The following is a 22,277-nucleotide window of genomic DNA, read 5'->3' as shown; positions in this document are numbered from 1 at the left end:
TTTTGGTTCACTTGGAATATCTTTATTTTACTTTGAGTCGAACATAAATGATTTGGGAAGAGCTGCTACAGAAGAAGAAATATCTGAGATAAGAATAAAACTAAAAAGAAATAAAATAAAACTGAAAATAAAAAGGTAGAAGCACAATGGTTAGGTTTTTTCGTAAACGAGTCAGGAGGAAAACGAGTTATTCGATTTTGAATATCAGTGGAATTGACGGATTAGAAATTGATTTTTTTGGAAACTAAAAGAGATTTGTTCCATCGAAATGAATGTTATAATTAAAAGCCAGATTTCGGTGATTGCCATCTTGCAGAAAACGCGTTTTAACTTCAAAACTTGCAATAACAAAACACGAATTTCAATTGTTTATGCTGTATTTTGTGGTATCAACTTTGAGGCTTTTTTAATTCCAATAAGTATTAGAAATTGGTTCACAATGCTGTTTTTGAGAAGACTAAATGTGTTTGTGTCGCAGTAACAATTTGTAGTAACATTTCGGCTCAAATATAACTAGTACAGTTTGAAGTACAGTAAAGAGTTCAGAAGACGAGGAGTGAAGCACGACTGGTTTGTTTGAGAAGTTGAACTGGAGATAGTGCAATAAACCATTAATAGAACATACATTTACATTTTTTGTAACTTTGCGCATTATGTACAGGTGGATGTTAACTTAGGTTTGCTCCGTGATTGGTTCTCTCCAATTCCTGGAGCTCGAGCTGTCCGCGGAGGAAGAGGAGGCGGAAGAAGAGCCGCTTTCGTTGGTTTTGGCGTTCTTCTTGCACCAATTCGGTAGTGCGTCGTGGATCTGACTTAGCCTGTCCACCTCGCTCTGCAGCGTTTTCTCCAGCGCCTTGTTCTTGCTCAAGTGCTGGAGGCTGCCCTGAAGATCTCGCTCCATCTGCTCTACCTTCTCTATCGCACCCGCTTTTTGGTTCTCAAATCTGTCTTTCAACAATTGATAAGCTTCCTGAGTCTTTGCAATATCGTCGCGCGTCTTTGACTCTCCAAATGTCTTGCTGATCTGGTCGACTATGCCCAAAAGCTCCCGATCCTTGATTTCAGCCAGAAGGGCATCAATGCTGTCCAAATTGAGAGCAAGCGTGTCGACTTGTTCGCGAGCGTTGGACGCCATCGATGCAATTCGCTTCGATTCAGCGAGTTTTTCGTCGACCTGGAAAAAACATAAGAGAAGATTCACGTTTTGAACTTTTTACCTCGTTGCTCTTGTCCATGAATTTTCTTTCGAAACTGGATCCATCTCTTTCGTTCAGGTTTTCCGTATCGATCAAGATGCTGTCTTGAAGTCGGGTCGTCTCGGAGACGACAGTATTCGCCATTTTCAAATTATCATCGGCAGTTTTGAGCGTATCAGCGGCATCTTCGAATGCATTTTCAGCTTGAGTCGCCATGTCAGCAACGTTGGTCTTGTAGCTTTCGATTCTGTCAGTGAGAGCGTCTGCTTTTCGATCAAGGCTTTCGACAGTGATTCCATCGAGATCGACATCGCCCGAAATGTCGTCGCCGTTGGTCTAGGGGAACGTTAAAAAAGACGACTCTGTGAAGAACTTACGTCAGCGAAATAATTCTTGATAACATCGACCAAGTGCTGCGACTTTTTGAAGAGTTTGTCGATGTTACTTCTGTCGCCCTTTGCTTTTTGCTGAGCCGCGTGGACTGATGCAAGAAGTTTGTCGGCCTTGTTCAAGTAAAATCGACCAGCTTCGTATTTCTCATTTGCAACGGTTGCTTCATCTTCGTATCTGTCCCTCGACTCCTGCAGTCTATCCTTGAGTCGATCAAGTCGTTTGCTCAAGTCCTAAAAACTGGCTAGCTTAAATTCCATATAAATTTTCTTACTTCAGCTTGAAGCTCAATTTCGTTTGCCATCTTTTTGATCTTTTGGTCATCGATTTCCGGGATACTCTCTGCAGTTGGAATGTTCAAAGCCATCACTTTATTTTTTGCTTCAGTTGCCTGCTTTTTAGCCAGTTTAGCGCTGTCTCGGAGAGCTGTGATTCGTTGCTGTGTGAGTTTAAGATCGTCGGTGACAAACGTATACAGTGAGCCCTTCATGTCGTTCAGCAGGTCTAACGAGCCTTCTATCTGTTGTCTAGCGCGCTGAGATGTTTCCATGGCTGCTTTTGCGGCGAATTGGACCTTCTCACTTTCTGTTCGGTGCTTGTCAAGAGCGCCCATCGCTTGAGAATAGAGCGATCGTAGTTCTTCGTGGCGAACATATTGACCTATCCAAGTCAGTAATGTTTAGAATAAAGAAATTGATTTTACCTCGAGAAAGATTTTCAGCGTCACTGAGCTGGTCATGAGCATCTCGCAAAGCACGCTCGATTCCGGAGAAAATAGACTCAATCACACTGATAGTTCCTTCAGTAGCTCGCTGTTGATTCTTCGAGTGGGAGATAGATCGTTCACATGTTTCCATCTGTGATTTAAACTGGTGAAGCTGGAGCATGACGCTGGAGAATGTCTGATTAGTATCGGACAAATCCTTCATGAAGGCTTCAAACACATCCAGAACTTCGTAAACATCTTCATCAAAGTTTCGAGAGGCAGAAAGAAGTCCATTCACAGCATCTTAGAAATATTTAAAAACTAATGTTGAAAACTGAAATCTTACGTTCGAACTCTTTATCATTGAGGAATCGGTGAGGATTGTTGACGACTTCTCCGGCAAGACGATCAAGCTGTCCAAGTTTAGTTCGATGACGATTCACGTGATTTTGGACGAGATCATAACAAGCCGGGCATTTCGTGCATTCATAATCGGTGCTGTCGTAGAAGTAGTTCTCCTCGCACTGATCACATCGCATTCCCATGACACCGTCTCGGCACTCACAGTGACCGGTGTGAATGTTACACTGGGATGACAATGATCCGTGTTCGTTACAGTCACATGGGCTGCAGCCTTCGGGAGAGTGTCCCCAGTGGTCAGGTAGACATTGATCACATCGAGTACCGGTGACTCCTGGTTTGCACTCGCACTGGCCAGAATAGACATCGCATTCTCCAGAAACAGACCCTAAAGTAAAATTAGTTAATTTGTCGTTTCAAATAAGAATTTCTTACCAATTGGATCGCAGCTGCAAAGCTGACAGCCCACACCAGGCACCAGGTTGAAATACTGAGGCAAGCATTCATCACACTTATCGCCGCCAACTCCAGGAAGACAGTGGCACTTTCCAGTAGCCTTATTACAAGTTGAAGATCGTGATCCATTAGCATTGCACTCGCAGGCAGTGCAACCCTTTCCATGTGCTTGCTCTGTCACTTGAGCAGCTGGATTACCATAGAAGCCATCTTTGCACTGCTCACAATGATCGCCCTCAGTATTATGGATACATTTAAGGCACTTTCCAGTGAAGGAATCGCAATTTCCGGGCTCGAGGAGGTTAATGTTACCATTGCATTGGCAATCCTGGCAGACTCGGTGCGAGCCATAAAGTCCAAGGGGGTCGCCGTAAAAGTTTTCTTGGCATCGCTCACAGCGGGGTCCTTGAGATCCAGGAGGACATCGGTTGCAAATAACAGCGAGACCATCAGTAACACCCTGGGGAACAGTTGAAGTAGCGGAACACTCGCTTCCAGCTGGACAGGGGCAGGCTTTACAATCATTCTTGGTTCCATCATACGGATTTCCATAGAATCCGGGGCAACACACATTACAGAAATCTCCGCAAGTGTTATGTTCGCATTTGCATTTACCAGAAACGATGTCACAAGGCTGTGCCGCATGATTGTTGCATTGGCAGGGCTTGCATTCTTGGTAAGGGTTGTTGGTGTTTGATTGGAAGGTGAAATATGGACTGCAAGCATCAGCAGTCGGAGTTCGCTTTGGTTCGTGGCAGACCTCGACCCAGTTGGCTTCATTAGCGGGAGTAATGGGGCCGTATCCTTCTCGAGCAGTTTCAAGTTCAACCTTGTCGAGCAAACCTTCACCAGGGAAGCTCAATTCGATAGAAGTTAAATTATTGAGCACGGAGACAAAGGGCACGGGCTCAAGTGCTGGTTCAAAGACACTTTCGTGAAGTCGCACGTGATACTCATCATTTTCCGTCTTCTGAAGTGTGCACGAGAGTTCCGTTGGAGCACCTGAGATTCCCACACCGACGAGGCTGAGACGCGCTGGAGCAATAAAATCCCCATTTTGGTCGGGAGATTTGACCTTGAGCTGGAACTTCAAATGCTGATTGTAGGAGTGTCGCTGGTTGGTCAAGTACTTTTGTGGAAAGCTGAAGCTTTCTGTCGATTTAACACAGCCGAGAACATTATCGTATTGGACTGCGAAAGGATCCATCTCAACCCAGGTTTCGCCGTCATGGTCGAAGTTAGAAGAGACGGTTGCCTTGACGTAGTTTTTGGCAGGAGAACAGCTGTTTGAATGTCCAAAGCAGAAACAAGCCGTGCATCCTGATGGATTGTTCTTGTCGGGGAAGTTGTTGCCCAAACTAGAGGCCAAGCCCATAAAGCCATTTTTGCATTCTTTGCATTGTCTTCCATGCACGTTTTCTTTGCATAAACAATCGCCGGTCACTGCGTCGCATGATGGCCTATTTTTCGGTTAAATATTGAAAGAAAGAAGAGAATTACCTATTGTTGAGAGAACCCTCGATGTGACAATTGCACGGTGTGCATCCGCCACGAGCGAGATTGTAAAAATTGTCCTTGCATCGGTCACACTTATCGCCATCAACGCCATAGTGGCAGTAGCACTTGCCAGTATCATCGCATTGTTCGGACTGCGATCCATCAGCGTTACATCCGCAGGGAACGCACCTGCCATACTCATTCTTGAAAAAGCCCTTCTTGCAAGTTTCACATTTTGGTCCGTCAGAATTGTCCTGGCAGTCGATACAGCGGCCATGCCCAAGTTGATCGTCGTAAACACATGAGTCTGCGAGACCGTTGCAGTCGCATTTTTCACATTCCTCAGCGTGGAAAGACGTTGCACGAGTCCAAGGCTTGTTGTTGTAAAGAGGAAGGCACATTTCGCAATCAGGACCCGCAGTGTTGTGTTGGCAGTCACAAATTGGCTTGCCTTCGGCATCACGAAGAGCTTTCTTGGCGTGGCCATTGCATTTCATACGTCCACCGACAGCAAGATCCGAGATGGCGTAGTAATACGACTGGAGAACCTTCGTTCCGCGGAAAATTTCATCACCGAAGGTGTTGAGTCGAACAAGTGTGATTCTGATGTTTGTAGCAGTGACCCATTCTTGTAGAACTGGAGAACGTTCGAAGTTCGTCTTGGATGGTCGACCTTCAAGGGAGGAGAAAATCACGTCGCCACCAGAGATCGGAGTAATCTTGGACATCTTACTCTCGCAGATAGCTTCGCGTTCGTTTTCTGGACGGACGTAGCCACCAGCAGCGAGATTGAAAGTTTCAACACAAGTTTTACTGTAGTACTGGAACTTCGTCCACGGGCATGTTTCGCAAGTTCTCTTCTCGATAATCATCGATTCAGGTCGAGGAGAGTGGAAACGAAGTCGAATGTAAGTGATTTCATAAGCCTTGTCGAGATCAAGAATTAGTGTGACATTGTTCGGCGCGTTGATACGAGACTGGAAGAGTGTCTCAGACTGCCACCAGGTTGTCTCGGGCTCATTGTCGGTGAGGAATCGAGTGTTGTGGCCGTTTCGGGGGGAGCGATCGTCACAAGTAAATCGAAGATGGCGAGAAGACGAGTGTGAGCGAAGAGTCGTCGTTGTTTGTCGATAAAAGGTCTCGGGCCCGTTCAAACCGCAAGTATTTGATGCAACAACCTAGAAAGATTACTTTTACACACCTGGTCGTCTGTTTATAATTAAATATTGGAGGCAAATAGAAAATTCAATTGTTAAAAAACGATCAATGGGGAAATTCGTCTTCTATTTGAAAGGGAATAATTTACAAAGATGAATGGGGACAAATTTGAGGATGCTCGTAAAATCATAAGATCGATGCGTGCCGCTTCTTATTTTATTATTAAGGGGAAAGATGGAATTCAAATTTACGAAATGAATAAGAAAATATTCAAACTTACAGGTTTTCCATAAGCAATATTGTGGAAATCTGGCGAACATCTATTCGCAGATCCATCATCATTGTAGCAACCTTCTGAGTTTTTGAGTGTGTACCCTCCATTTTGAGGCAGCTCAGCGCTAGTTCTGGCTATCAGCCCAAGTAGCAAGCTAGCAATCTTCATTTTTCTATTTTCTTATTTTTTCGATTTCGATCTCTGTTTCTGAAGTAGAATTTCTGGTTAGCTCTCTTTTTTTAGGAAAATAGATAGTTTTAGAAGTGTAGAAAAATAGAAGTAAAAAATCTCTCTGCTCGCAGCGGCGAAAAAAGTGATGATTGACAAAAGATGGTCGGAATAAAACGATGGCGAGTGTCTTTTGTACTGGAGAGGCTTCACTTGCTTTGAATGGTCACGTGAGTGTACTCGTCCCAGTTTACGTCGAGCAACTGCGAGGTACAATCGCGCACAACTGACAGGAAAACGGCGGGCAGGGCATCGGCCAACCTCTGGCGCCGCAGCTCCAGCTGTTCGCACTCGCCTGGCAGGGCGCTAAGAAAGCGGGCACATAAAAAATGCCACCTTCCGGTGAAAGTGTGAACTCTGCATGCAGCTTCTTTTGAAATCTCTTTTCGAAAAAATAGGTCAAGTGGGGGTAGAAAATTAGAAGATCTATTTTAATTTCTCGGAGTTGTTTGAAATTGAGCGAACGCGCAAATTGAGATAGAACATGCCCTGCGGGTCGCGGATAATCGCTGTTAGGAATCTCAAGAATTCTAAGTGCGTCTACTTATATATAAAAACGGGGTATTTGTAGGTGCAACAAGGCTAATTGGTGATTAGAGCAGGTGTGAACCAGGGTTCCAATTTTGGCCGAAAAAATTTTGGAGTGGAGTGGAGAGATGAGTGGATGCCCAAAAAAAATGGTTGAGCGAGTGGAGTGGGTGAGCGGAGTGGATTTTGAGCGGATTTTTAGGGAAGTTTGAGCGATTAAAAAAAAATTTTTTGCATTTCATGCACCGTACAATACACTCAAAAAAGGGTCGAGAGGCCGGGTTTTTTTTTAAACGATTTCATTCTCATATTTTTAGTCAATTTACAATTATATTCTCGGAAGCATTGACTAATGGAAGATATATTCTTAGCAACCTTGAAGTTCAGGAGGTACTGAGGAACAAACAGGGTCGTTTTATTCTTAAATCCATTATAATTGGTCGTTGGGGGGAGGGTTTAATTATTAAAAAGGTTGAAAGAGAGCAGAGGAACAAAAAAGGTTCGACCCCCACGAGCAGACAGAAACCGAAGTCATCTTTGCACGCCGTGAGCAAGCTTTTCCTTTTCTGAAAAAGGGGTTTTAAGAAAGAGGGGGGTGAAAGGAAGAGAAAGAGGGGGCGTAAAGAAGAGAGGTTGAAAAAGGTCGAGCCCCCACGAGCAGACAGAAACCGAAGTCTTCTTTGCACGCCGTGAGCAAGCCTTTCATTTTTCGAGATAAAAAGGGTTTTAGAGAGGGTCTGATCATCAAACTTTTATGAAGAAGTCGGTCCTAAATTAAAGGTTGATCCTGATATTATATCATTGATTTATTCTCTTGATTATCCCCTGAGAGAATTTGATTCTTCATTTAAAAATAGACAAAACTCGGTCTCCAATCAGAATACGAGAAAAGGGGCGCTAAAGACAAAAATCCACTCCATCCGCTCAAAATCCACTCAAAATCCACTCCAAAGTCGATTTTACAGGTTGGAGTGGAGTGGAGCGAATGAGTGGACACTAAAAATATAGGCTGAGCGAGTGGAGTGGAGTGGATCCACTCCGCTCACGCTCCACTCCGCTCAAAATCCACTCCATCGCTCAGCAAAATTGGAACCCTGGTGTGAACAACCGGGCTAATGTTATACAGTGGTCCTCCTTGATTTCAGTGTCAAAATTTAGTGTGCCCTTCCTAAACTTCTTATTATCGTTTTCTTCTAGCTTCAAATCTCTAATTTCATGTCGGTAAGTGGGTAAAATTGACTGGCAGCTATTGATGGAAGTGAAGAGGGTGGTAGCTTTTTGGATTTCCGCCTCGGTTTTTGTCGATCCGTTGATTTTCTTTATGCTCGGTGACTAAGAATATCATATTTTACCGACTCACCAAAAATGTTTGATTCTAGCTCTTTACTAACAGATAATTCTTTCACCTTTTGGATCACGTAAAGTCGCCAAAATTTGAGTTTTGTGACTGGATTACACTGGTCAACGTTGAGATGGGAAATGTTGACATCAACGAGCTTATCGAACAATACCATTTTTGAGAGGCCGCATTCACTGAAGAAAACTTTTGAAACTACTCAACCGGAGAACTCCCGCGCCTCTTTTCTTGAAATTCTGTCACGTAGTTTCCAAAATACACGACTGCTAGTAGATTTAGGGGAATTATTTATAATCGTCCGGTGTTTAGGGAAAATCAAAAATAACCGTCAAAATTAAGCGTGATTCAACTACAAATAATTATTTTCAAACACACACTGAAAAGTGAGCTAAAAATTATTTACCCGAACGTAATTGAATCCAAGCCGGGTATCTTCGATCTTAGCCTCGGTAACTTGTCTAAAAACGCGGCACCTGCAGCGTAGCGAAGATGAATCGAGAGAATCTGGCTTCCCAAGTTAGCCGACGCTTTTAATCGGGTCAAGCAATCATAGCTTCAAATATTCAATTTGCTCCTTGTTGACCTCTTTCCTAGGACTTTATCCGCGTGCTGTATTGATTCAGTTCCGAAGAAGCGTATTGTTTTGCTCTCCGGCCAGAATTCGATCAAATGAGAGTCGCCGATATCAAGGACGGTGACCTGACCCGAAAAGGGGCTCAAATCGGGACTGACCATTTCCGCCGCATTTTTACGATCTTCGCTTTTCCATAATCTTTTGACCGGGTCACCAACAAGCAGATCTTAGTTGAATAAAATCTCAAGCTGTGGTCACCCTACCTGACAACATTATCTATTGCGAGTTGTCTTCGTTGACTCCTCTTCTTAGCAAGCTCCTCATTTCTCTTCTTTTCTAATTCTTTCTTCAACAAACTAGAGGCCATTCTTCTCTCTTCGTCTGAAACCCTTTTGGTATCAAGCATTTTGAGTTTGACTCCTGATGCTAGAATTGTGTAGCGGTAGGATGATTCAAATGTCAGTGGATTTCCGTCTAAGGTTAGTTCTTTTAAACTTGTCGAGTCGCCTAAACACCAAATGTCTTCCCACTTTCGATTTTGTTGTAACTGAGGTACACTTGACAAGGGAGACACAGATGAAAATATTTCGATGACAATTTCTATCTCGCTTTCCTGAAGCCAAAAATGGCAGCTTCTCTAAATCTTGGACACTGACTACTTGATTACGGCTCACGTTCAGCTCGGCCAGACTCTCTTCAGAGAAAATGATTAGTTTCACGGTTGAGGAAAGCCCACCTACCGAGCTTTTGGAGGCCATGAACCAGTGAAATTTTATTCCCCGCCAAGTTGAGCACGCGCAAAGATGACTGTTGCGCCAGACCGGAGAGATCCGAGATATTGTTCGAGTGCATATCCAGTACGTCCAGTTTGGTTAAAGTATCGAGTCCGTGGATTCGGTCGATTTTGTTCTTTCCGAGCATCAGTACTCGTAGATTGATAAGGGGCTGTAAGTGAAAGAGATTGGAAATCTCATTGTCATAGAGATCCAAAAACACCAGGTTCCACAAATACTTCAGATTCGTCAGGTCGGTTATTCTATTCTGCTGCAAGTTGATAAGCTTGAGCGATTCTTCCTGTCGCAGATCCGGGACTTTCTCTAGTTGACGATTTTCAAGATCGATTCTTTCCAGCAGTTTCCGATCTTGATTGGATTCTCTGGCAGCTCTCTTTGAAGAGCCAGGACGGGAGGAAGTTCTTGATGGACGGGTTGAGCTCATTGTAGAGCCATCATCTCGCAAATCGTCCTGGTAGGCTGATCTTCTATCTCTAACAACGAAAGCGGCATCAACAAGTCCCGCCTGGCCCAGTCTCTGATTCTGATTGAGCTCATAACTCGCTCCGCCGCGACTCGATGGCTCATTGAATCTATGCTTGGGATCACTAAAACGATTCATCAAGACTTTTTGATTTCCGCCACGTGCGGATGAAAAAGATCCCGTTTCTAGTAAATCCTTCAAATGACTTGTCGCTCCTGCTGCGGCTCGGCTCTCGTCTTCAAAAAGTTCAAAAACGTACATGTCAAAGAATTTTATTATCTCATGTTTTGAGGCTAAATTTCGAGACGTTTACAACTTCCTGTAAGGCTCCTGGTACGAGCGATTTTGGTTGCGATCCCGTCCACGAGATCCATCCTGGGGCGAGTTCTGAAAGATTCTATTCATCCCTCTATTCTGCAGCGTTACACGATTCCCATAATTATTCGCAGCCGCCCTTTCTTCTTGTCTTATTTCGAAGCTGCCCTGGCGCCTAGCGCGTCTGATAGACTCCGGCAAATTCTGGGCTAGGAAATGTTCGTACGCTTTGGGGATGGTTTTTCTATTTTTACCCGGAAGTGCTTGTAAATTGAGATTTATATGAGCCGGAAAGACCGATTTGGATGAGCGGTTACGATCCATCGCTTCGTCCGATTTCGTGCGTTGGCTCAATCTGAAAAAATGAAGCTTTAGACATGTAGCTTGGTATTGTGTAAGAGTTTTGAAATATCCAAATTATTACTGGGCAAAATAAATGAAAAATATACGAGAGAAATAAAACTGGAATGTAAATCGAGCGGCACCTTACCTCAAAATCAACTTCCGGGCAATTTTTTCTGGGTTCAGCTTCGCATTCCCAGAATTCAGAATCGGAGGGTTCCCAAAGTTTTCACTGCTCATTTTTTGAAGAAAAAAGCGTGACGATAAAATTTTTGGTCTGGTGCCGCCCGACTGTGTTTGTTATCAATGATAAGAGGGAATAAATGAACTGTATTTACCAAACAGACTGTCACAGTACACCCTCGAGGGGGTGTCAATAAGTCTTTTCGCAGAATCTTCGTTTTCTTGAATTCTCTAACGCCACAAAAGAGAAACTTTGACAAGGGTCCGAAAATTAGATGAAAGAAAAGTGCAAATACTTCAATTCATTCGTGAAGTTTTATTTTTGTGAAAAAGTATTTTTGAACCCTTTGCAATACTCCTTGGGCCAAGTTTTACTTTTATTCCGCGACCGAGGGAGTCAGTAAACGCTAATTACGGATTAATAAAAAGTGTTAAATTAATAAAAGTCAACTTTTTAATAACCCTGTCAAGATCTGTCTCGATTTCCAAAGAATTCACCGCCACTGCCGTAAAGTAGCCGTCAGGGCGCATGCCAAAGATCGCACGTGAAGAATTAGAGGGGAAGATCTTCGTGCCCGGCGAAAAGAATTTGCTGAAATGCGCCAAATGGTAAAACATCGGAAGTCGGTAAAACTCGTCTTTCTCCACATCGACCAGTGTCGGTGCGTTCCGATGATTCTCTGCCCAATTCGGGCCGCCGGACATATCTAGCGCCAGATTCCAATCTACCCAGGCAGTAAAGCCGATTTTGAAGTTTTGAATGATGTCGAGGGAGTAGTCTTCTCTATTTCAAGGGTCTCAAAGGTGCCCAAAAATACGATATTTTCGAAAATTTCAAGACCCAAGCCCATGCTTCCACGAAAGTCCCAATTCTCTGCCTTTAACTCCTCTCGATGTACAAGCTTCTGACGCGATAAACTCATGATTGGGTAAATTTTTCTTCAAATTTTGTGACACCGACGCAGGAACAATTTTGTCCCAGTACCAGTGAAGCGCAATTCCAGTCGTTTCGTTGCGAACTACTTCGCTGGTCATGAGATAATCGATGTACTGCCTGAGGATTATTCTGTTGTCGTCAAACAGCCAAATCTTTGTTGAGCTGTTTCGGAATTCCGGAATAAGATCGAACTCGAGCCAATCTCGAAGGTCTTTGGGACTCCAGCCGAGCGCGTTCCACGCCGAATCGATGAAGAGGCCCATTGTTGGCTCATTTTGGCTCGTTACAGCAATTATCGACACATTTTGTTCTCTCATTTCATCAACGTATCTTCTGTAGTATTTCGCAAGAGTTTTGTGATAAATGTCTCCAGGAGATCCACGCAGCTTTCCGATGCCGTTGAACTTTCCGTTTGTTTTAAGCCAGACAGGAGGTGACCACATTGACGCAAAATAATCGATACGATGGGAAGTAAATTTCTTTGCGGCAGTAATCACGGGAATACGCCACTGCAAGTCGATTTCAGAAAGCTGAAAATTCTCGAGTTCAAAATCTGGGCCCTCGTCATTCAAAGTATACGGATATTCGCTGAAATCTGTACCACCGATGGGTAATCTGACGAGAGAGAATTCACTGCCATTTTTGCCAAACCACCCTCGAAGCATTTCGTTTTGAAGAGCAGGGCTCAAATTTGCATATTGCAGCAAAGTTGCATCTGTCAAAGCTCCTCCAAATCCCCTTACTGTTTGTTCTGGTGCCTCCCAGCTGACTTCTGTGTTGAATATGCTTTTCTCATTGAACTCAGCGTCAAAGTCAATCGTCTCGCTAATAAACCTCGACTCACGCCGGTTACTCCGCACTGCTAGAATTTTCCCATCAGGTGGGTTCTCTACTACCAAATCGTCACAATACTGACTGGAGCATCGACAAAGAGAAGTATCAGACGCAAGAAGGAAAACCGGATCACAATGGCGGGCGGAACTCTGAGCGATGAAAACGCACCCTGCCAGTCCGATTTTCATTCTATTAAATATTTTCTGTATTTTCTTGATATTTTCTTTTTTTATTAGCAGCGAATTGAAGAGTGCAAAGGCCACAATGGTAGTGAAGGGATATTTCAATTTTGGTAGTGATAGAGTGATTTTTTTTATTGAAAGAATTATTTTTTTTCTATTTTTTTGTGATTTGATTTCTTCCAATGGTGAAGCACCAGTTTGGTGAATTGTCGATGATGCAGATTTTAAACCTTGGGGTTGGTGACTCGACCAGGTAGAAACTTAGAGCTGCTGATGGATGCAGTTTCGACGTTTTCAGATTTGTGGCAATCACTCTCGAATACAGGCTCATCGAAGACGCTACTTCCTGCAACGAAGGATTCGATTCGGGAAGGTTGAATCTCGGAAGTTGCATTGTCCACCGGAATCGATGAATTGCTTATATGATTTGAGCGAGGATTGTTCATTGTGGAGAAAGATGAAGTGACATCTCGTGCTGTCCCTTGTAAATTACCTCCTGGAACAAATCGTGAATATCCAGGAGAAACCCCGCGACGGCCACGACCTCCTCCGCGCCCACGTCCAGCACGTCCTCTTCCTCCTCTATGACTGGCGTATTTAGTGTTAAAGAAGCGTTTTGATCCTTCCGACTCTTCTCTTTTGAATTCCAAGTCTTCATAATCAGGCCCGAGTTTTGTGACGTAAATTGTGGAGGTCTCTTTGGAGAAGTAAATCAGCCGTCCATCATCGAGAAGTTCCAAACCACAGGGGCTGCTGACGAAATTGTGCATGAGAAGGCCAAGGAAATCACCAGTCTTCGTGAAGACTAAAATACTGAGTTAATAAATAGGAAAAAACGCGGCTTCTTACTCTTTATTTGGTTGTTGGTTTCGTCTGCAACGAGGAAATTGCCGTGGGCATCAACCGTGATAGATCCTGGCCTGCCAAAAAGCTCATGTTTTTTCGATGGTTGGAGGTTTTCAGAGCCGATTTGCCGACGCAAGTTTCCTTCCAAATCTGTCAAATATAGTTGCCGTCGTCCAACGTCGGAGATATAAAGCTGATCTCCCCAAGAGGTCATGTAGCCAATTTTAACGTCGTCAACGATAGGAGTCTCTCCCGATTTTGACTTATCGAGCCATTTGAGTTCGAGCAACTTCGGTTTTCCGTACATTTCATCGTCTGCAACCCTCCACCGGATCAAATACCATTTCGCCTTGTAGTGGCCGTCCGTCGTTTCTAGCATCGCCACCGTGCACAGTCGAGCCTCTGGGCGATATGGATCGCCAAGACACATTGTGACGCCTCCCCACTAACACATTCAATTCAATAACCTTTACTTGAATCATGACCTTTTACCTTGCAGAAGCGAAGCCCCTTCTGCTTGATTTCCTTCGGGAGTTTCCAGTCTCGCATCTTTTTCATTTCCTTCGCCTCGAATTGTTTAATGTGGCTATTTTCCGGCTCTTCCTCATTGTGGCAGAGTAGAAAGACTTGAGTCACAGGCACGATTTTCTCTTGTTTGGCGTTTCTCAAGCCTTCATAAAACTGCTCGACTTTTGGACATGTGTACATGCACATGTTAATGCCCCATTTAGCGATAGAAGCAGAGGTCGAAACAACCCCCGTCGTTGTTCCGCTTAAAAATTGTTACAAGAGAGTTGAATCATTTCAGATTTCATACTTGTAAATTCCTCGACTTTCCAGTATCTCCTCAGCTCCATAGAAAGGACCTTGATCTTTGAGAACTTGCGGGAGGCTGAAACTCTGGACACGTCTGTTTCCTCGCTCGTAAACGTAGTAATAAGTTCCATCACCCTCTCGAGAGTCGACGATCGCATCCATCGGTTGGAGCATTGAGCCTCTGTCATATCCCTGGTTTCCTCTTGACTTGATGATATTTGCAATGACAGGGAAGTATTGCTTCCCTCCCATACTTGGTGTCCAACCATCAGAAATCACCTCTGAATCTGTCTTCATTTCTCTATTCACCCGAGGAGTTCCAAGTTTAACCAGATTCTCCAAATCAACCTTTTTTAACACTCCGTATGGGACTTTCTCGACGTTAATGTAGTCACAATAATCCTATGAAAAAAATATGAATAAACTTCAAATATTTGAAAGGGCAAAAACCTTGATCGAAGTGAGAGTCTCACGAGCAGGAGCTCTGTGTTTCCAGCTCGCTGGGATAAGATCGTCGTCAGTTGAATCGCCCTCAGAAGTTGAACCACCACTCACTTCGATTCCTTTCTCTTTTAATTTCTTCTTCTTTTTCCCCTTTTTCAAGTTTCTCACGGGACCAAGTTTTCTATTCAAGTAAATTCCGCTCGGTTCCACATCAGGAATAGCATCAAGCAGCTTCTTTACCCGGAACATCGATTCAGCCTTTCTGGCTTCTTGTGCAGAAGCTTGCTGCTTACCTCTTCTTGCCTTACTTATCCGGCTGAAACTAAATCGAGATTTGAAATGAACAATGAGCAATAAACATACTCAGTGACAGATGAAGGAGCGTACGAAATAGTTTCTGCTTCTTCATCTTCGCTCTCTTCCTTGATTTCAGATTTCGGCATTCTTAACTTCCGGCCACTTCTTGACGACACTAGCGCCGGAGACTTCCGTGAACGCTTGGATATTCTGCTAAAACTGAAAAAATGCTTTATTTAATAATTTTAGCTTCTAAAAGATCTAACCTGGAAAGAGTTGATCCCGCGAAGGAGATATCTTCCATGGTTTCAGCTTTCGTGGATCCTGTTGTCGACAAAGTCCGCGTCGCCTTCTCATTGTCGCTATTACCAGAAGAATCATCATTCTTCGATTGCTTTTTCTTACTTGAGGTACTCTTGTGAGAGCTTTCACGGCCTTCTAGCCGGACGCTATCAACGTAAGAGCACACGATCTCATCCTCCTCTTCTGAACTCGAAAAGTCGAGATCAGGGCAATCTTCTTTCACTGGGAATGAAAATCTGCACACTGCATCTTTCACGTCTCCGGGCGGATTTTTGATCAGATCGCTGAAAGTCTTCTCGATCTTCTTCAGTCGTTTCTGGGCCTGACTCTTAGCTGTGCCACCTTCGTCTTCCTCCAGCAGCTTGATTGTGGCGTCAACATGCTTATGGACCTGTTTCGCCTGAAATAAATAATCATAAGGTTTTATAAAAAAAAGAGTACCATCTTGAGCTTTGCCATAGCTTCATCGATGGCATTGTCGCTGATCTCGTCGAGCTTCTTGCGCGCTTCTTTCGGATCGAAGTTCTCGAATCGTTCGAATTTCTTTTTCAAACCACGAAGTTTCTTTTTCACTTCGTCACTTTCCTCCATTCTAAATAAGAATTTGGCTAAACTCGGCTGAAGAATATTTTCATTTATTATTTTTCTTTTCTCGTAAGTGTGAAGCATGTATCCGTGAGCTTTTGTCTGATAGAAGAGTTTTAAATCTCAAATGTCTACGCTAAAAACAAACCTATGCCATAAGTTAGAAAAGAGAAGAATGAGGAGATTGACGATAAATTGTTTTCAAGTCAAGATCACTCTCCGACCGACTCCGTTGGTGGCATGGCCTCGTCGATGGGCTCTTTAGCCACACAAGAATCCTGCCCTGCAATAGAATCAGTGATTTCTGATTCCTCTTTTTGAGATATAGAGTCCGACTTGGCGTCTATGTCAAGAATAGACGCCTTTAACGGCTCACTTTCAGAATTAGGCGGTAAAACCCCGTTATCGTCCACTCTAGGACATGGTTCAAGACCTTGGGATTCATTTTTAGTGTTCTGCTTATCAACAAGACTAGTTGTCTCGCCTAAAGCTGTCTGGCCGTCCTGGTTAGACCCTGGCTCAACAACCATACTCGATGGCTGTTCGAGAGTCTCTGGCTCCGGAAGATCCGGCGTTTCACAATCCATAGCAGCCGGCGGATCTGATGCTTTCGAGGGCTCAGATGGAGGGGCTTGATCCGAAGTCGGGATTGATGATGGTCGAGGTTCTTCGCCACTTGGACTCTTTCAAATATTTTGAGATATTTTATTCGAAATCAAATGTTTACCTGTTCGCGGGAGCGTTTTGCGACTGAGTGCGAGAATTCTTTCAATCGCTGCACTTCGTTTCTTTACTCTTCCGCTGCCCGGGCTTGACTTGTTGCTCGTGTCTAAAGATTTGACAGAACTTTCGTGGGACTCTGTTTCAGCTCGTTGATTGTTTCCAGCTGGAGAGGTGTTGTTTTGTTTTGGAGGAAGTTTATCTCTTTTAGGCGAGACCATGGAAATCGCAGCCGGCAACTGAAGTGGCGCAGGAGCAAGTGGTAGGAGAGAGGAGGGCGTGTTCTGTACAATTTGTGAAGAAGGTGATTGAAGTTGTGAAGAGTTTATCTTTTTGTTAGCACTGGTTGGGCTCGAGTTATTGGAGCCTGATTCTTCTAGTTTTCGTTTTTGCTCGCTCCGACGTTTGATAATTTTTGCCTTTTCGGCCGCGATCAAGTCTTTCTGACGCTTCAAAGCTTCTTGAACCATTTTTAATCTAAATTGAGCTTAAGAAAATATTCACAAAATTTAAATTCAACCTCTTTTGCTCATAAGTAGAATCTTTCGCCTTCATTTGCTCATATTTTTCGTTGTGATGATCACCCAAGAAATGCGCTGTCATTTCGGCCTCTGTACGGATGATTTTCTCGCAGAGTTTGCATTTGAACGCTTTCACGGGAATGAAGAATTCTGATCCTTGCGCGAAGGGCGGAGTTTTTCGGAGAGCTTCTTGCATTTCATCTCGTTCTTTGGAGAGTTTAACAATTGGTGGAAATAGGAAGATTACCTTTGATTTGTTTCTGGAGAACATCTAGTCGTTTTTCCCAAGGTTTCTCGCTTTGTGGAAGTTCTTTTGTATAAGCATCAGAGTGAAGATGCTTCAGCAACTCTCCAATCGAGCTGACCCATGTTTTCGTTACGGCACAGTAATGGCGATTCGGATCCCTAAAGGTCATCAAAGACGCTTTTATCGGCAAAGGAGCCCCCTTTGCCGGTTTGGGATTATTCTCTTTCTCCATCTGGCTGTTTTGTTTTTCAGTGGTTGTGTTTGTGTTGATAGGATCGTCAGGGTTGCCAACCTTTCTTGGTGTTGGCTTCGTCGCCGGCGTGGGCGTGTTTTCGATTGATATCTGCAGATAGGGCTCTTTCTGATTACGCTCTGCCGTGTGAATCTGCTCCGATTGTGTGTTCTGCGCCGCGTTATTCGATAAGTTAAGCTCCGCATCGACGATATCGGCCGCGTTATCGGAAATGTTCGGGATTTCGACGAGCATTTCCTCGCGTCCACCCTTCTCTCGCATTGTTTGTTTATACTTTTTGAACTCGGCGAAGCTCCCGAAACGTTGGCTCTCTGTCTGATCGACGGAGAATGTTCTTTTCGTTTCAGCACTTTTCATGGCGGCTTCGCGAAGTCTTCGGGAAAAAATTATCTAGAGATTTGAAAAGCAGCCGCTTACCGGTCTAATTCGTCGTCTTCGTCGGGCTCTTTTGAGTGATTCTCGGTGTATTCAGCTTCTTTGGCTTGAAAATACTGCTTGAACATTTCGTTTAGCTTCTGGTTCATTTCCAGGCGTTGTCTTTCCATCATTGTTTCAAGAACCTGAACGGGACTCTCTCACCAGCTCTATTTTTGTTTAAAAACCTGTGTCATGTATCCAGTCACTCTCTGGAACTCTTCAGGGATGCAGAGTTGATTCTGTCTCTGTCCAAATTGATTGGAATCAGTTGACATTGCCGGTACGTATTCATCCTCATTTTCGATTATTTCCGGTTCATAAGGCTCCTCGTAATCGACTACAACATCACCCTTTTGGTGATCCTCCCGTTTTCTCGAGTCCCGATCCCTAGAACGCGATCGGTCCCTGCCACCTCGTCTAGATTTACGAGAGGAAGAGGATTTCGGGTGGTTTAATTCATCGAGAGGATTTTCCACAAGTGTTTTTTCCTGATTAGACCTTTGAATAGAAAAATGAACAGGTTCCGAATTCGGATCATAGGGACGCGGCGGGGGTGGAATATCGACAATCCTGCCTGGCTGATCGACAGGGTGGGGGTGCCAACGCTCGTTCGAGTTGGGATCAGAGTAGCGCGGGCTCTCATTATTCCCGGGAAGAAACACCGGAGAGTCGGGAATAGGATTCGACTCCTTGTGCGGAGAAGTCTGATAGAAGACCCGAGGACTGACGGGTCGACGGGTATCCAAATCTTCACCGTGAGGATTTTGTTGAAGAATCGACTGGCGCTTTTCTAGCTCCATCTTTCTTGGCTTTTGAAAACATTCAGTTAAAAAATGAAATCTATGAAACCAAAAAGGCCTGAGAATGATGATCGTATCGTGGCGGTTGTTCTTGCTCGTAATCGTGCACTTGTGGGTATCGCTGGCCAGGCATGACTTCTCGCTGGACGTTACTTGAGAAGCCATATCTGTTAATATCAGCTTCGTGATGTTGAGACGACCAGTTTTGATTCGGCTCCCAGGGCGGTATTCTTTGATCTTCAAGATGATAATTCTCCTGAATATCATAGAAAAGTGACTTTTGAGAAAATTTCAATCAAAATCCTGAATTTAAAATGAGCTCTATTCAATAGCACATAATCATGCTCGACTAACATGTTGAGGACCAGGATTAGCCGGCCTACTTGGCCCCATTGCTTGATCTCTCCCTCTTCCCTGGTCGAATTGAGGCTCCCTCTGTTGCCAATTTTGCTGATTCGAGTTTCCATTATTTCTACTTCTTCCTCCTCTGTTGCTTCTCGAGTTGTTCCGATGGCCCCCTCTGTTCCTCATCACCGTGCTCTTCTTTCTAGAATTGTGTGCGACCATGGGTTAACTTTTTTGAATTTATTCCGAGTGCGCGCGCAGCCCCTGGCGTAGGCTCTTTTACGCGATTCTATTGGCCCTTACCTTCTTCGCCAGAAAAAGAAAGCTTTACTTCACGTGTAATTCTCTTTTTTCTCTTCTCTTAGAGCGTTTCAAGAAGAATCAGTTCGAGGGAAAGTTCCAGAGAAAATGGCTTTACCCGCCGATGCGCTAGAATTTAGCGTCAATCAGGAAATCAAGGGGAACAAGCACAGTGGCAAATTGCGGCTTACCAGTCAGTCGATTTTGTATAAGGACAGCGTCACTGGAAGAGTAAGTACACTTTCTTTCTTTTAACTTATCAATTGATCTCAAGAGTTTATGCTCAAAACTGTTTTTAGAGCGATCAGATTTCGTTTGATGACTTGGACGAAATCTCCTGGCGCCGGGTTGCTGACGGAAATCAACTAAAAATTGAGCTCCTCAGCGGAAAGATCAAGAAATACGATGGATTCAAGGATGAACACTTCAAAAAACTTGAAAAATATTTCAAGAACAACCCTGATAAAGAGATCAATCAGGAGGAATTGAGGTAAATTCAAGCTGAAATTGTGCTCTTTTAACTCTTTATTGTAGCATCAAGGGCTGGAACTGGGGCAAAGCAGAGGTGAACAAAGACGAGTTCGCCTTCATTTCTGATGATGGAAAAAGGGCGTTTGAGATTCCGCTTGGGAATGTCTCAAACTGCACAAGCAACAAGAACGAACTGAGTCTCACCTTCCACCAGAACGAAGACGCAAATGCCCTGACCATGATGGAATGTCGTTTCCACATGCCAATGGCAGACGAGAACACAGACCCAGCGGTAGAAACAGCGGCGCTGATCACTTCCAGAGCCGACGTTCTTGAAGCCAAGGGCAACGCTTACCTTACGCTGCCGTCGATTCAGTGCCTCACCCCTCGAGGCAGATACGATGTCAAGCTCTTCGAGAAGTTCCTCCATCTGCACGGTGCTACTCACGATTTCAAAATCACGTACACCTCCATTATCCGACTTTTCCTCTTGCCGCACAAGGACCAGCGACAAGTCTTCTTCGTCATCGCCATTGATCCGCCAATCAAACAGGGTCAAACTCGCTACCCGTTTATCATCTGCGTCTTTGACAAGGTAAAGATAGTCCTTATTGTTCTCAAATCTTAACGAAATCCCGTTCAGGAAAAGTACGAAACCATCAACTTTGACATTGACGAAGCTGAAGTCGAAGAAAAATTTGACGGAAAGCTGCAGAAGGAGATGCAGGGCCCTCACTTTGAGCTCGTCTCCCGCTTGATGAAGGCCGTTACTGGTCGAAAGATCACCGTTCCCGGCAACTTCAAGTCCTCCACTTCGCTTTCTTGCATGGCTTGCTCTTACAAAGCCCAGAGCGGAGTTCTTTTCCCTCTCGAACGCGGCTTCATGTACCTACACAAGCCGCCAATGCACATCCGCTTCGACGAAATCGACAACGTGAACTTTGCGCGAGAAAGCACCAAGCTCCGCAGCTTCGAGTTCCACGTCCAAACGAAGCAGGGACAAAAGCACGTCTTCGGCACTATCGATCGGGCGGAATACAACTGCTTCTTCGATTTTGTAAAAGAAAAGGGACTCAAGATCAGGAACATCAACAAGCACGAGGAGCAGCGTGTTGAGGACTTCTCTGACTCTTCTGGAGGTAAAACTGCTCTTATCTTCATCTATTCAATCCTCATTCAGACGAATATCCTGATCACTACGCCAACAAGCTGAAGGATGAAGTCCGAGGCATGGAAGACGATGACTCCGAATCAGACGATTCCGACTTCGATCCAGGTATTGCCACTTTTATTCGACTATTTCTAAAAGGTTCCCTCAGACAAAGCTGATCCAGAAGCGAAGGAAGGCGGCGATGAAGAGTACGACTCTGACGCTGCCGACCGATCCACCGACTCAGAAGATCGAAACTCATCGGTAATTAAAGCTGTTCTCTCGCTCAAAGAGTTACCAATTTTCAGGACGAGTCCGAGGATGAAGAAGAAAGAAAGCCCAAAAAGAAGGAAAAGGAAAGAAAGCAGCCAAAAGAGAAGAAGGCTCGAAAAGAAAAGGAGCCCAAGGAAGGAAAATCTCGCAAAAAGGTAAACATCACTCTTTTATGAAAATTTCTCACCTCTCAATTTTGCAGAAGAACAAAGATGGCCCCAAGCGAGCGATGTCTGCGTACTTTTTCTTCATCAACGAAGAAAGAGAAAAGATCAAGGCAGATAACCCAGGAATCAAGATCACCGAAGTATCCAAGATTGCTGGTCAGCGCTGGCGCGAGATTGAGTAAGTTAACGTACTGGCGATCTTAGTATAACTGAGTATTCTAGTGCCAACGACAAGGCGAAGTACGAGGAGAAAGCCTTGAAAGACAAGGAGCGGTACGAACGCGAGAAGCGCGAATTCATCGCTGCTGGTGGCGAAATGACCGTCTCCAAGTCCTCGCCAGCTAAAAAGGCGAAGAAATCGTCCGCCGCGCCGGCCAAGTCACCAGCAAAAACTTCAGCCAAGTCCGCTGAATTCGTCGCCTCGTCTTCGTCCGACTCCGATTCCGACTAAACTAGACCAATTCCATCTGCACTGCCCAGTTATTCACTCCCAGTCCCTTATCACTGCCCATTATTCCTCCAAACATATGTTTTTGTTCACCCAAGCT

The 22,277-nt window shown here is 44.4% G+C and overlaps 9 protein-coding genes across 12 annotated transcripts in view; 2 read left to right on the top strand and 7 right to left on the bottom strand.

Annotated features, from left to right (window-relative positions):
* LOC145699176 (small ribosomal subunit protein eS12-like) overlaps positions 1-22,277 on the top strand; it is a 129,364-nt gene that overhangs the window by 23,993 nt on the left and 83,094 nt on the right. The window lies entirely within an intron of this gene.
* On the bottom strand, positions 6-6,285 carry LOC145699147 (laminin subunit gamma-1-like). Its single transcript, XM_081776398.1, has 9 exons — positions 6,044-6,285; positions 4,609-5,783; positions 3,088-4,568; positions 2,639-3,040; positions 2,290-2,595; positions 1,861-2,246; positions 1,574-1,819; positions 1,218-1,532; positions 6-1,174 (listed from the first exon to the last, which is right to left on the bottom strand). The coding sequence occupies exons 1-9, from the start codon at positions 6,203-6,205 to the stop codon at positions 674-676; spliced, it is 4,974 nt and encodes a 1,657-aa protein (XP_081632524.1). The 5' UTR covers positions 6,206-6,285; the 3' UTR covers positions 6-673.
* On the bottom strand, positions 7,856-8,695 carry LOC145699180 (uncharacterized). The gene is made up of 3 exons (XM_081776442.1): positions 8,554-8,695; positions 8,200-8,326; positions 7,856-8,125 (listed from the first exon to the last, which is right to left on the bottom strand). The coding sequence occupies exons 2-3, from the start codon at positions 8,305-8,307 to the stop codon at positions 7,871-7,873; spliced, it is 363 nt and encodes a 120-aa protein (XP_081632568.1). The 5' UTR covers positions 8,308-8,326; positions 8,554-8,695; the 3' UTR covers positions 7,856-7,870.
* On the bottom strand, positions 8,706-10,165 carry LOC145698392 (uncharacterized). Its single transcript, XM_081775595.1, has 4 exons — positions 9,465-10,165; positions 9,288-9,418; positions 8,988-9,253; positions 8,706-8,922 (listed from the first exon to the last, which is right to left on the bottom strand). The coding sequence occupies exons 1-4, from the start codon at positions 10,117-10,119 to the stop codon at positions 8,706-8,708; spliced, it is 1,269 nt and encodes a 422-aa protein (XP_081631721.1). The 5' UTR covers positions 10,120-10,165.
* LOC145699178 (uncharacterized) lies at positions 10,211-10,878 on the bottom strand. Its single transcript, XM_081776440.1, has 3 exons — positions 10,787-10,878; positions 10,551-10,651; positions 10,211-10,505 (listed from the first exon to the last, which is right to left on the bottom strand). The coding sequence occupies exons 1-3, from the start codon at positions 10,876-10,878 to the stop codon at positions 10,291-10,293; spliced, it is 408 nt and encodes a 135-aa protein (XP_081632566.1). The 3' UTR covers positions 10,211-10,290.
* On the bottom strand, positions 10,698-12,793 carry LOC145699160 (lysosomal acid glucosylceramidase-like). Its single transcript, XM_081776417.1, has 2 exons — positions 11,669-12,793; positions 10,698-11,605 (listed from the first exon to the last, which is right to left on the bottom strand). The coding sequence occupies exons 1-2, from the start codon at positions 12,778-12,780 to the stop codon at positions 11,233-11,235; spliced, it is 1,485 nt and encodes a 494-aa protein (XP_081632543.1). The 5' UTR covers positions 12,781-12,793; the 3' UTR covers positions 10,698-11,232.
* On the bottom strand, positions 12,998-16,092 carry LOC145699150 (uncharacterized). The gene is made up of 8 exons (XM_081776403.1): positions 15,922-16,092; positions 15,444-15,880; positions 15,244-15,396; positions 14,887-15,202; positions 14,438-14,838; positions 14,113-14,392; positions 13,624-14,065; positions 12,998-13,579 (listed from the first exon to the last, which is right to left on the bottom strand). Exons 1-8 carry the CDS (start codon positions 16,069-16,071, stop codon positions 12,999-13,001), a joined length of 2,760 nt encoding a protein of 919 aa, XP_081632529.1. The 5' UTR covers positions 16,072-16,092; the 3' UTR covers position 12,998.
* LOC145699151 (uncharacterized) lies at positions 16,108-19,626 on the bottom strand. The gene is made up of 9 exons (XM_081776404.1): positions 19,378-19,626; positions 19,082-19,279; positions 18,409-19,023; positions 18,224-18,366; positions 17,554-18,179; positions 17,306-17,513; positions 16,793-17,262; positions 16,214-16,748; positions 16,108-16,167 (listed from the first exon to the last, which is right to left on the bottom strand). Exons 1-8 carry the CDS (start codon positions 19,588-19,590, stop codon positions 16,684-16,686), a joined length of 2,538 nt encoding a protein of 845 aa, XP_081632530.1. The 5' UTR covers positions 19,591-19,626; the 3' UTR covers positions 16,108-16,167; positions 16,214-16,683.
* LOC145699156 (FACT complex subunit SSRP1-like) lies at positions 19,667-22,275 on the top strand. Its single transcript, XM_081776410.1, has 9 exons — positions 19,667-19,899; positions 19,968-20,158; positions 20,203-20,734; positions 20,783-21,278; positions 21,320-21,415; positions 21,459-21,553; positions 21,598-21,717; positions 21,765-21,907; positions 21,952-22,275. The coding sequence occupies exons 1-9, from the start codon at positions 19,777-19,779 to the stop codon at positions 22,178-22,180; spliced, it is 2,025 nt and encodes a 674-aa protein (XP_081632536.1). The 5' UTR covers positions 19,667-19,776; the 3' UTR covers positions 22,181-22,275.

This window comes from Oikopleura dioica, chromosome 2 (genome assembly GCF_907165135.1).
Source record: "Oikopleura dioica chromosome 2, OKI2018_I68_1.0, whole genome shotgun sequence".
NCBI lineage: Eukaryota > Metazoa > Chordata > Appendicularia > Copelata > Oikopleuridae > Oikopleura > Oikopleura dioica.
This window is presented reverse-complemented; position numbering and strand designations above follow the sequence as displayed.